Genomic DNA, 13,845 nt, shown 5'->3' with positions numbered 1-13,845 from the left:
TTCAAATTTCAAAATAAAGGACACCCAGAAACCCAGCTAAGGCCAAAAAATGTATAACACAGCATGACCTGCTACATGATGGAAGCCACAGAATTTTAATGAATGACTGCTGCTGGGAATACTACATTTTGTCATGGCCTACAGCATTTAGTGCAGATGGAAAAGCTGCAGTAAGAGCTGTAAGTATGTGTGACAGATTTTTGCTTGCAGATAATCAAGGATGATGGAGGCAGTAACAGTCCATCTGCACGAAGCACAAGAAACCTGTCAGAACATGGGTACCGCTATTTGTGCCTCAGAGCTGGGCCCAGGCTTGCCAAACACAGCCTTGTAATGTCAAGTGCTGACTAAGCCAAGAAGAGGGAGCCACTATGACAAGAAACAGAAGAAACTGCTGCTCACCACAATGAGAAATTACTACTCTCCATTTCTTCCAGAAAAGAATCATTTCTGCTGAAAGGCTTCCTGTTTGGTATCACAGCATGTGAAACAATGAGGAAAGAAAGCAAGCAGGGTGTTCTGGTGAAATCAGAGCTCTGTTTGTCACGTTTTTGAGTGCTGGGCAGAGCTGCTCTGGTCAAACATCATAACTGCTCTGCATGTTTTTTATATCCTTGACTCTGAAAGACACATAGCATCTGCAAAATGTTTGAAATATGTGTCTAATTACAAGACATGGTTTACATCTGAAAGTGGACTGTGTAAGACTAATTCTAACCCAAAAGAATCCAGTACACTTCCAGTATGATCATATTATGAAGTCCAACCACAAGGTTGGTAGACTATAGTTCTCAACATTTGGCCTAGGGTTTTTCTTCCTCCAGAAAATCCAGGAAAATGAGCAGGTAAGGATTTAACATCAACGAAAATCCCCAAACTTATGGAGTGGTTTCATCACTATCTTTCAGGACTTATTATAGTGCAGACCTTCAGATACAGAGGGTGGATGATGGGGATGGGGGTGGGCAGGATAGAACACAGATAACACAGTATGAACTCTCATATCCTCCTCATCTCTACTTCAGTGTGACTTAACTTCTCTTAATAGTCTTGTGCGTCTGTGTAACATTTTTAGCAATTGCTGAATACCTGGTTGCAGGGTCTAAAGATTAAACCTAAAACTATGCATTAAGGTTCAATATATAGGTGCTTAGAATGGAATTCTGAAAACAATTGTGCTATACACTGAAATCCAGTAGTTGATTATCTTCAGTGCTTTCACCCCATCCTGAACTGACACAATGCTAAACAGACCCAATTACTTCAATTAAAAAAGGCAACACGCAGTCTAGCAAAGTCATTCATTATAATATTTATTCTTTGAAACAATGCTGAAAATACAAGATTAAAAAGTGTTCAATGCATTTCATAAAATACAGAGAAAGACACTTCATAAACAAAACAGAATAAGCAAGCCAAACACCCTCTGAAAATCCCAGGACCTCCACTCTCCAGATTGGATCATATTAATACAAAAAGTATATCCAGGAGAAAGAGCAGTCTGAGGAAATGGCAGGTTATCTGTCAATAACTGGGATGAGTACATGTCTTGGTCATCAGCCCACAAGAGTTTTGCCATGACCTTTCTTACTACAAAACCAAACTGATTCAACTTGCTTTCCTAGCTGCCAGTTCTGGGCACTGTCTTTGGCTGGGACACCAGGATAGCATAGCAGAATCCACATTAAGTTGCTGTCCAGAGAGGTACTAGGGCCCAAAATGTAGGCAGGTATGGAAAGGCATCAGGGCACAGTAGGTGAGAGGAAATGGCAGTTGTTCTCCTGCTGGAAGCAGGCTGCAGGGACATGCCCTGACTGTCTTCCTAGGAGCACAGAGGGTGGAAAATGCACCTGCTGGAAGAAGTATGGGTAGAAGTGGTGCCCTAGGGTGACTTTACAATGCTTGTAGCTCCAGTTGTCTGTTCTGTTTATGCTGGATATTAAGTTCTGCACCTTTAAGACCAGTTCTGAGAGCAAAGGGCAGGAGAAGCAGCACAGAGTTTGCTTGCAGAAACTGTACTTGCTCCCCTGCATTGTCTCTCAAGGACTGTGTTGTCTGCAGCATGGACAGCAGGACACAGCTCTCCTTTGCCTTTAGTCAGCTTTTTTAGCTAGCTGAGGCAGAGAAGTTCCCCAGACTGTGGTGTTTCTTTTTCTTGGAACTCATCAGCCCTGCTCTGGACTGAAAACCCAGAAAAACACTGGGAGTTCATGCCTGTAGCCCACTGAGGCCCGGGATGCAGCATTTTCCAGTGCAGGAGGAGAAGACACTGAGTCAGCCAAGCCACACCCCACAAAAAGGACTTTCTGAATTTGCCATCTCTTTAGAACAGTGACAGGTTTTATTGTTCCATATTATTCATTTTTTTATGCTTTGCTTGTTAAATAAACTTTGTTTGTTAAATAAACAGACTTTGCTTGAATACTTTGCTTGTTAAATAAACAGATTTTTTCCACTTTTCTCCAAGGAAATCTCTTCCTGAACCAGATGGGGGAGGGCCTGCTTGAATCTGATTTTTAGAGGGACCTGTTTGGAAGTTTCCTCTCAAATTTGTCCTAAACCAGGATAAGCAGAAAATATATCTAGTAACTCTTTAAGAATCCCAGTCCCACAAAAGACATGCTGCATTAAAGATGTATGACAAGAGCAACACATTCATTTAGGTTATAAATCTTACTGAAACCTTTTGATCTAGCTCATTCTCCTCGACCTACAATACTGGGTTTGGCTTTAGCAAAACTGTTACGAGATTCTTCTCTTGCTTTCCTTTTACAGAACCTCCCACACTCCCACAACAGTTATCAACCACATAACCACCAAACACAAAGCCAGCCAAATTCTGGGCTCAGATATAAAAGCAGCCCTACTCTTGTGCTGGGAATGCCTCAAAGCTGCCATAGCTGTATTTGGGGAGGGCAGTGTAGTGAAAGGAAGAACAAGGCTCCACTTACACCGACACCTGCTGCTCCAAAAGCCCCACCCACAAAGCCTTAGGAACATCATAATCAAAGAATTTCATGTGGGGAGGAGCAAAAATAAAAGAACAAACTGGGATCCTTTCCCCTGCACCTGGGGATGCATCCAATCTTCAGAACAGCATTCTTCCTCCTGCCAGCTCCCAAGCCACCTCTGCTGCAGCACGGAAGGTTCTGCACTGTCCTCCTGAGAATGATGCACCGGGGGGAAGATTGTTATGGTTGAAAAAGTGGTTTTCATGTTGATCTTTAAAAACATAAAGCTAGAAACTCCTATTAAAAAAAAAAAAATCAGTGAAGTGTAATTTAGCCTGTAGTACAAACTCTTACAAAATTAGAAGTAAGATATAGAATTGCCTATGCTACACCTTAACTCTCTCCCTTTGCATATATATATCAGGAATATGACTTTATATCACACAGTCTTCTCACTTTCCAATTCCCAGAAGAAATCTATTCCCTCCCTGCACAAGCACAAAGGAGTCAGAAAGAAAACTCCATAGGAAATTGCATGTCCAGCATTTCTCTCTTGGAGTGCTTACAGCTAGAATAATGCTTTCTTGATAAAGATTTCCAAGTTCAATTATGTTTAATGTGCACCATTTAGCTTGCATTAAAAAAACAGAAATGCTGTAAGAAATTAAGGTCTACACAGGTCTCAACAGGCTTTGGTGGAACAGAGAGAGTCTTTGAAAATAACTGCCCAGCTTCCTCTATAGTGGAATTTCTGTGTTGTCCATATAAACATTACACAGAGTCTTTGTACCACCCACTAAGCTCTTTGTTTCAATCAGCTATTTCTGCCCAAAAGCACATCCTTGTGTTTCTTCCTACACCACAGCCATCCTCCTACACCACAAAACACGTAACAAAACAGGAATTAATCACAGGCTGGATACTTACAGAGATTGCTGCTGTTTGCGTCTGTCTTTGCAGCCTTGGCAAGTTTGGTTGAGTTCTGCTGTGCTTTGCCTTGCTCCTCTCCAGTTAGCAGGGCTTTTATTTCCGAGGGGATTTTCCCTTGGTCCATGGCCATGCACCACTGCTTGTACTGAAATATGCAAACACGTTAGACCTTAGCAAACCACCAGGATCACATTAGCAGTACAGGGCTGTAATCTTTACCTACCCATATATTCATTTAAGGTCTGAATGTACTGAGCTCAAGCCTCTTACAAAACTGCAGAGCCCTAATGAGCTGAGCACGTGGCTGTAGCCACATACCTGGCCTCAGCAAAGCCTCTTTCAGTCAATAAACTGCTACTCAGAGGCAGCACTAGACAGAACACTGTAATTATTAAACAACATGGAACACTCTGTGCAATTTCTTCCTTCTGCCATGCAAGAATACCGTTCCAGTTCATGGCCTATTAAAAACAAATATTTCACATGACTCTGGGGCTGATGGACTACTAAGAGGTCCTTTCCAATTGTGCAAGGCACAGTGGAAACACATGTGCCTTATTCCTACTTCCCTCATCTTAAATCCTGCATTGCCAAACCCTGAGGCACATCAAAAAACTGTGGAGAGTTGGCTGACTTTTCACCTGATCCTAAACCTGCTGACTTGTAGTGACTAGCCCTGCCCATTCAAACAAACCTAAAGCCAGGTCAATGCAGTGTCCTCAGCACTGGTGACATTTCAATGACACCACTGAGTCTGTATTTCCAGATGAAACATTTTCTTTGGTTAATGCTGCTTATTTGACCAACAGCCCCATCTTACACATCTAGAACTACCTACACAGACAGCATGCTGCAAGAATCCACCTCCCCAGCAGAGAAGCAATGACATTCTGTGGATATATGTTTGCCCTTTGATATTTCAACACCTCTTCCCACAATCTACCTTTGTCAAAGGTTTTTCAAAACCAGGTATTTCAAAAACAACAGACTCAAATGTAATGGAACTTCCTTTGCTTGATTCCAGTTCAGAACCAGAAGACAACTTGTGACATGAGTTTGTATTCTACACACCAAAGCAGGCAAACAGCTGGATGCATCTGATGTTTTGATGATTTGGCTCCAGACCAGCCAAATGCCACTGTCAGTCACTGTGGTCCCAAGAACAAGTGTTCATGAGGACAGGTCCCAGATAATACTGGAGGTTAGGTTAAATGATAGTTCCTTACCATTTCAAGCTCTTCTCTGAGAGCACAGATGGCTCGCTCTCTGCTTGAAACCAGCTCTTCCAAGTACTGGTATCTCAGCTTCTTTCTGGCTCTGCACTCTCTTGCACTCTGACGACTTCTTTCAAGTTTTGCCTTCAAGTCTATTTTGGCTGGTTTACGACCTCGTTTGCCTGGTTTCTTTACCTTGCCTCCAACCACCTGGAAAGGAAGGGCACAGTAAAGATCCTGCTCTGCAAAGGTAATGCTGGAACCATGTAACAGTAACTACCAGGAGTCTCAAGTATAAAATCTTGCATATACATGCTGGACCAACAGAGGGAATAAGAACGCTGAGCTCTGAAGTTTTCAGGACTCTCTCCAGTGTCTCTATTTCTCTCTCCTACTGGGGACCCTAGAACTGAACACAATATTTCAGGTATCTATGAGGGTATCTGGTTATTGAGGAGGCATAATCAGCTTGTAGTGAAATTGCTTTCGTATCACCAACAGCCCCTGCTCTAGCAGATCTGGAAATACTGTATTACAGAGATTAACACTTCAATTTAGATAAAAATGTATTTGTTTCTATCAATATAATGCAAAACTTAGTTTTGCTGCAGTCAAGAGTTTCAGCCTACTCTAAATTCAGAATTATTCACTAGTGACCTGTGCTTCCTTCGCCAAGTTTTCTTTCAAAGGAATCTTGATGAATTTTACTAAAGACAGAACTGAGTCACACCGAGTACTATCTCTGCTGCCTCAGCTCCAGCAGTACATCACCATCTGGCCATATTTGCCTTCAAAACATTACTCCACAGCCTGGCGAGTCTCCTCACACTACCTGTCAGTGCTGAACTCTCCCTGTTTCTAATGTAGATTCCCCCTTACAGAAACTCTCTAGTTTCTTGCTTTATGGAACACAGGGTTTGCTATCATTTTCCCCTCTTCTGTGTAGCTCCTTTTTTACAGGTCTGAGAGCTTCTCCTACTACAAATAAAATATTTTTTAAATTAAAATAAAAATTTTAAAAACCCAGTGTGTTTCCCCACTCAAATATTTTTTTCTTAACATGGGGGCATGGCACAAGAAAATCTTAAATATGGTCTGAAGATTAGTTCACTGGTCATTGGGCAGTATCACCCAGTAAACATTACATCAGCCACACACCCCAGCTCCCCTCTGAAGTGAGCATTTCTCTTTATTTGCATTCTGACCACACTGTTTGACTGGAGGGGGTGTGGAGAAATATGGAGAAATACACCTAACACATGCACCTGCATACAAGAATTTCACTGCTGCCTTAGTATTTCATCATCCTGCACACAGACTTTTTTTAATAGGCAGTGTTTAAAAATAAGAGTTCATAATTTTAAAAAAGCACTTTTACTGTGAAAAGCTACAAAGTAATTAATTTTTAGTATTCAAAGAAGTCACTTGTTCTGCAAACTCATCAAGCTGCAATAAAAACAATAACATAGTGAATTGATGTGCCAGAATGAAGAGGGGAAAAAAAGGATTATACAATTAACCCTATTATTTTTTTGGAAGGTGAGTCAACAATCACATGCTAACATAATCCTACCTTCTCTGTATTGTCCCTCCTGATTTATTCAGGAGTAGATGCCTACCACGAGCAAACGAAAAAACAGAAAGTACTTAATGGACATCTAAGATAATAAAACAAACACAATACATTCAGAAGAGCAAAGGAAAAAAAATGATGCTATTTTACAGTTGAACTGCTGAATACCGTAAATAATTCTTTACTTCATCAAGGTGCTCCCCTTAAGATTTTCTAGTTCAGAAAATCTAATGTAGTTCAAAGTAAGATAAAACTAACCAGATGTGGCCAAGACAGGGGGCAGGAGCTCTAAGGAAGGGGAAGTGACTGTCCCCTTTCAGGCATGACAAGCTCTGTTGTCTCATAGAAACATTCTCCTGGCTATGGATGGTGTGATCCACATGCCCAGTTCAGCAGAAGGTAGAACTACACAGAATCTTCCCAGGTGGGGCTATAGGCACTCACAACTTGCTCTCTATTATTATTTGCACTTGGAAGATTGATGTACATTACATTATACACACTACAGACAAAGTACTTCAGTTCTCAAAGACTTTTAGGACCTAAGGCTTTTCTGTGCTCATGCAAGGTAGTTCAAAGTAAATCTTTGAATTCAAGAGCTGGATAAGGTCTTGTAGAGACATAAACTGCAGCTCTCTTAAAAAGCCCTGGCCACTCTGGGTTCTGACCCTCTAGAACTAGAGTGAGCTGCCACTCAAGGCTGGGGCCCCAGCACATGCCACACTGCTGTGTGAACAAAAAAGTACCTTGAGTCCTAATCCTGCACAGGAGCATTGACAGCCATGCCCTCTCCCCAAAGCCTCAGGCAGGTGAATAGTTCCCACTGCACCATTTCTCACAATCAGCAAATTAAAGACTGCTTAGCACATGGCAAATACATCCTGGATCTACCATTATCCATAAACTGCTTTCCATTTGGTCATTCCAGAGAGCTTTCTACAGATAGGTATGCCAACTGCTCTCCCTACAAGATATTTTACCACTGCAGCAGCCCTGCATACAAATTCCCTTAGGGCAGGAAAAAGGCTTGTACCTCTTCAATCATTCAACCACGGTTACCTGCCAACATTCTTACCACCAGGACTATGAAGATAATGAAAAGCTTCCTTCCCTTTTGACTCTAAGCACTACCACCCTAATAATCTGCCTTCACACCATCCTCAAAGACTCAAACTGTCTTCATGGCTCCTGGAGTTCACCACACAATTACACATTACCCTGCAAAGGCAGCAGTGGTAAGCAATTTAATCAAATCCTGCATCCTCATCAGTTTTTCCTCACCAATATTTAGAAGCTCCTGCTGTAACCTTAAGCAACCCAGCTGGAGAAAAAAAGGCCTGAGAAATCCTTTGCCCCCATACAGCATTACCCTATCTCCCTGGCTTCTAGTCCTGTTTGCCTGCTCAGTTGCTATGTTGATGTGACAGAAAGAAGACAAAGCAGAAGTGATAGTTGATGTTGAACATGGCAACAGACCAAGCAAACATTTTGTGTCCCTTTGTATTCCTCTGCAGTTTATAAAGGGATGTGATCTATTAGCATTCAGCAGTTGAGATTTCGGGTTTTTTTTCAGGGAGTCATATGGAATCAAGACTCAGAACAATATTAATCATAAAAATTTTCAGAGAAATATTAATAAAGGCATGCATTAGTTAGAGATCTGACCAAGCTCCTATTTCAGTTCACTCAGACTTCAGAAAACAGAAAAACATAACTCTTTTCTCAGGTGTATGGTGTGATTCTTGGGGTGTCCTGCACAGGGCTGGAGTTGGATGTGATGATCCCAACAGGTCCCTTCCAACTCAGCCTATTCTGTGATTCCACAATTTCCTTTTAATACCTTACTTAGATCATACCTCATTTTTGCCTCCCATCAGTGTTCAGGCAAAAAGTTATTTGACCTGGAATTGGATATAGCTGCAATTACTTGACCTGATAAAGAAAATTTCTCAGACTTCTGGATTTTTTAATTAGAAGCATGCAACAGATCACTCCAAAATCTTTGCCAGAATGCACAGTAGAGAGGTCTTCCACAGGAAGGAGATGCACACATAATACAGCTACACTGTATCAGCTCCTCACTCACAACTCTCAGACAGAAGATTGGGGTAGAGTTGGGTTCATCATGACATCTGCAGGTTTGAATCAATTTAGCAGATTAGAGCAACAGTACTCAGGCACCACTGACCAGCAATAGCGATCACATTGACCAGGTCAGCATCTCCCAGAAGCTCTGAGTTCATTTACCAATAAACAAGCAGTTCTACCAACCAGTACTTGAGATCCATCTTACACAGACTGCATTGCATTAGCAGCTGAAGGTATAGGTCTGCAGAACTTAATGCAAAATGGAACTGGTGATCATCTACAGAATTTATATTAAACTATAAAAATTATTAGTAAGCAAAAAAACCTAAGTGCTATGTTACAGTAGAGGGGGGAAGAACCTATTCCCGCTTGCAAGTATTTTTACAAAATCAGAAAGCAAATGCAGCCAATCACAAGTCTCCTAATAAAGATGAAGTTTTCTGATCTTCCAATTGAAAGCATACCACCCACAGTACCAGTACAAAACCCAGCTAGAGAGCATGCCTGTTATTCCTCTATTTCATGACATTTTATATGCCCAATACAATTATTTTACTTTCACTGGCAGACAAAATGCATCCGATAATGATCCAAAAACGTAAGATACTATTTAGTGAGCAAACACAATCTAAGTCTTAAGCAGATTATGTCAACAGGAATTAATCCTAAAATTTTCACCCATACAAAGTGCTTCATATCTTAAGAATGCCATGTTCAGCACAGAAGCATAAAGAATGTCTGTCTTTGCTGCAACGTCTGTTTTAAAAAAGCATGAGCTAGGCATAAATATCAAGTTTTCATAAAGTGTTATGCAGGCAACCAGATGGGTAGGTGCTAAAGTTCAGGGCAGCAGTCACTCAGATGCTACCTTTCTACTCCACAGGTGACAGCCCTGCTCTTTCCCAAGGAAGGACTTACAGCATCACACAGGAATTATGTCCACCACTGTGCCCTACACATTCTCTCAGTTCACACTAACAGAAACCAGGCACTTTTTAAAACTTGTCTCTGTTAGAACTCCTAACTCTGTTAGGCTCAGGAATGGTCAGCAAACTACCATGTGTATCCTCCCAGCCCACTGTAACAATGAAATAAAACTGTTCTAGCTGGTTTAGAGGCCTTAATCTCCTCCATTTTAATCACTCTTTGCAATTATGAGCAGATGTGTCATCTGAGCAATGCTGAGCAGGAGCTTCTTAAAACATTTAATGATTTGAAATTGCTCCTATCAAACTATAACCAAAGCTGTTAAGGTTTTTTGTTTCCAAGCAAGCAGTAATGAGAATGCTTTATGTTTGGACATTGTAATAAATGGGTAGTAGGATGTTAGTTCTCACAAATGATGAATGTATAAGGATGAAAGAAGAATGAAAGACATTTTGCTAAGATCTGGTTTTATATAGATATTTATATATATATTATATATAAAGTTTTGTAATGTTGAAGGTTCATCTCCAACCATTGGGAAGGCTGAAGCACGAAGGACTGCACACTCCAAGAGGCAGGACAAAGGATGAGCTCCATCAGAGGAGTAACATATGTATATGTGTGAGGAGGGCTGGCTTACCAACAGCATATGTAGGGTTGTTAGGGGTGTGGCTGTACTGTGGTGTCTCCACAGTACCTCTGTCCCTGCTGTGGCATTCAGAGCTGACTCCAGGACTGCCTGGGAGATCTCTCACTCCCTGATCCCCATCAGCCCCACCAGTGAGGGTCAGAGACTACAAGACAGCTCATGGCCAAAGACCCCCCAAGCTCTGTATTTCAAACACAAGATTTCACAGCTGGCTTGCTCCCACACTCCCTCCAAGGGACATCTGCTTCCCCATAATTATGACTCAGGACCATATAGGACTGAGTATTTGATGTCTCACAACCAGCCTGTGTGGAAAGCAACCCATCTCCTTGGATGTAGCCCTTTGCTGAGAGCCTTCCCCTGCTGGAACACCATGTGTTCCCTTGAAAAGGAAAGCTGCATGAACACCAGAGCAAGAAATCAACAGTTGCTGGATGCACAAACATATTAATATCTTTTTTGTGCAAGACAAGAATATTAGTAATAAAAGACAGCAACCCCAACTTTTTTTGGTGGTGGTCTGGTTTTTGTTTGCTTGTTTTTAACTTCAGTGGAATAACAAAAGTGACATTACAAACTTTTGTTTCTCATTTCTAGCCATAAACTGAAAAGTTAATCACAGAAATAAGTCTTGTCAGTGTCCCCTATAAAAATTCTGTAACTAATATAAAAGACTGCAGTTAGCTGTATAAAATGTACTTTAATGTTGATTAACAAGTTATCAACTTCTCACACTAGTCCCTATTCTCTCCTTCCCAACACATATAACAAATACATTATACATTATATGTAGTCTTGTAAACTAACCAAGAAATTTCACCTATAAAGGCTGAAACCACCCTAACAGACCTTCTCTTTTCCTCTGTCCAAATACTTCAGAGATGCACAACTGATGTTTTAACATGAATTAACAGCAAGTAACAGCTACATCACTAAATTCTTTCCCTTCCACACCCAATAGCTCAAATCACAAGAAGTGAGGCTAGTACCTGAACAAACCCTAACTTAAAAGCAGTTCTATAGAAGAAAAGGCCATATTTTGGGGTTCTTTGGGTTTTTTTTGTCTGTTTGTTTGTGGTTTTGTTTGGGTTTCTTTGTCTGTTGGGGGAGTTCAGGGGTTTTTTATTTGTTTAGTTTTTGGGGTTATTTTGGATTTTTGTTTTCTGTGTGTGAATAATTTAAGAACATCATTTTGAAATTAAATATGAAATTTTTCTAGATCTGATGTTAAAATATTCTACCTCTCCCTTTATTTCTTGCTATTTCCTTCCAATTTTGAGGAATATGTTGACAAGAACCACTCTTCTAATGCCCTCTTAAACCAGATAAGTCTAAATTAAAGTGCACTATGAATTAGGGAAAACTTTTCAGCCTGCAAGCTCAGTTCTAAATTCTCTGTGTCACATAGATGAAAGCAAACACTGAATTTGGCTGCAGGCAGTTATAGAATGGTCACTACACTATCAACACAATTTAGTTGATTAAGTTTTTGCAGGGAAAGTCCTTTCACAGGCTAACCCCTTCAGCAAGGAGGAAAGCATGACTCAGTGGAATTTTTAGGAGATTTCAAGGACATGCTGACTCCAGTGTAACCACACTGGCCATAAAATGAGGTATAAATAGTGCTTGCCTTATCCTGACACAGCAACCTGCAATGGGAAGAGCCCTCCTAAAGGAAATTACATCCCTTGAACAGAGTCACCAAACCCTCAAGGTGACCTGCAGCCTCACAAACTATAAAAGCTGTACTTGGGAGTGAAGATAGCAAGAAGAGTGAATATTCCACTCTGTTGTTTTTTCCTAGTCAACTCAACATCAATTTTTAAAAAAAAAAAAAAAGACCAAAGATTTGACTTACTGACTGGGTAAATATATTTATTTTATTTAGTAAATATGTCAAAAAATGTTTCAGGGAAAAAAAAAAAAAGGCATACTATCACAACTCCACATGACACAATGGTAGACCAAAAATTATTTTTAAATTAAAATCTGGCAGTTGGGTAGTAAAAAGAGCCTAAGTCAGACAGAGAAAAACAAAAAACGAAATAACAATAACATAATGCTCATGAACTACATACGCCTCCAGAACTAAATCTTCTGGATCTTCTAAACTACTGCCTCAATTACAAACTTTCATGCAGTTCCCAGAGTCGTGAGACATCAGTGATGCAGTTTCCCCCAACCTCCTTTACAGCTGTCAGACAAGGCCTTAATAAAATAAAATGTATTCATGTTAAAATAGCAGATCACCATAAACCTTTCACAGACTGCCAAATTACTGCTTGCTTCTAAATGTCTTTATTCTGTAAGAAATCATGTCAATCATTTTCCCCCCTTTTGAATTAAAGGAGATCCTCATAGGCTGCATATTTTTGTTTTAGTAAAACCAGTGGTATCTGCAGCATGACCCCCAGGATAACCCATAATCAGCACTCCAGGGAGCTGAAGAACCCAACCTCAGCTGAGAGTCTGAGCTGCAGTGAGCAGCCACGGCCGTGCTTTAGGGGCACCCAGCTGTAAGCAGCAAGAAGGTGCTCGTTCCTGGGGCACCTTCTCATGTTCGGCTCTGCTCAGCTGGAAGCCCCATACCTTCAGCGATGCCACTGTGCTGCTCTCATGAGATCCTTCCAATGCTGCCAAAATCCAAGCTCCAGCACCCAGTTCAGGGCTGCAGTCCACGCTGCTGCCCTCGTACCTCACCATTTGTGCACAGCTGTTATTGATCTAATTAATCCAGGCTGTTGTTGGGAGCATAAGCTAGTGCACCACGCCACTGGTGGTATCCAGCATTTGGCCCATGCCTGAAGGTTTAAGGAAACGCCAGAAGCAGCACCGAAGCGCTGCAAACAAGAACTAAGGGGGCAACCCTTCTTTCCTGGCAGCTGCAGCAAGCAGAGCCCTTCAAAAGCACCCTGCACCAATCGCCTTACCGGCTGCCCTCGGCTCCAGCTCCCAGGCGGGCCCTGCAGGCCCTTACCTTGCTGTCATCCATGTGTGCCGCCAGCCCCGATCCGCCTCGCCGCAGCCCCTGCACGAGGAGCAGGCGGAGCCGCCCGCTCACCCGCCCGCAGCCCCGGCAGACACCGGCGCTCACAGAGCCTCAAGGCCGCCCGCGGCCGCAGCCATTGCCTGCCGCCATGTTTGTTTACAGACGAGAGGAGCAGCAGCGCCGGCAGAGCGGTGCACGCTGGGAAGTATAGTCTTGTTCGGGCCCGTCGCTATTGGCCGCCGCCCTGACGGGGACGGAAAGTACTACAACTCCCAGCAGGCGCAGCGCAGGAGTGGCACGGCGATTGATCCTCGCCTCGCCGACCGAGCGAACTACATTTCCCAGAACGCTCCGGGCGCACCCCCGCCTCACAGCGACAACTGAATTTGTTATTTTGTTGGTGGTTTTTGCGTTTGTTTGTTTGTTTGTTCTTTCTAATGCTCGCACTGTTCCACGGCTGTTCTGCTGCAACCGCAATGGTTCCGGAAAGGTGACCAGGGGATGGTGGGGCCAGGGCTGCCGGC

General features: G+C 42.2%; 1 protein-coding gene across 2 annotated transcripts; it reads right to left on the bottom strand.

The window, feature by feature from the left end:
• Positions 1-1,296: 1,296 nt before the first annotated feature.
• On the bottom strand, positions 1,297-13,515 carry CREBL2 (cAMP responsive element binding protein like 2). 2 transcript variants are annotated; one of them, XM_021535102.3, is made up of 4 exons: positions 13,310-13,515; positions 5,108-5,305; positions 3,879-4,026; positions 1,297-3,248 (listed from the first exon to the last, which is right to left on the bottom strand). In XM_021535102.3, coding segments are annotated over exons 1-4 (363 nt in total). In that variant the 5' UTR covers positions 13,325-13,515; the 3' UTR covers positions 1,297-3,246. The 2 variants fall into 2 exon arrangements, with proteins under 2 accessions (XP_021390777.1, XP_077639403.1); XM_077783277.1 differs by having other exon boundaries at positions 1,297-3,162.
• Between the last annotated feature and the right edge of the window lie 330 nt (positions 13,516-13,845).

Source organism: Lonchura striata, chromosome 5 (genome assembly GCF_046129695.1).
Source record: "Lonchura striata isolate bLonStr1 chromosome 5, bLonStr1.mat, whole genome shotgun sequence".
Classification (NCBI taxonomy): domain Eukaryota; kingdom Metazoa; phylum Chordata; class Aves; order Passeriformes; family Estrildidae; genus Lonchura; species Lonchura striata.
Note: the sequence above shows the minus strand (reverse complement) of the source record. Positions and strands in the feature narration are given on the sequence as shown.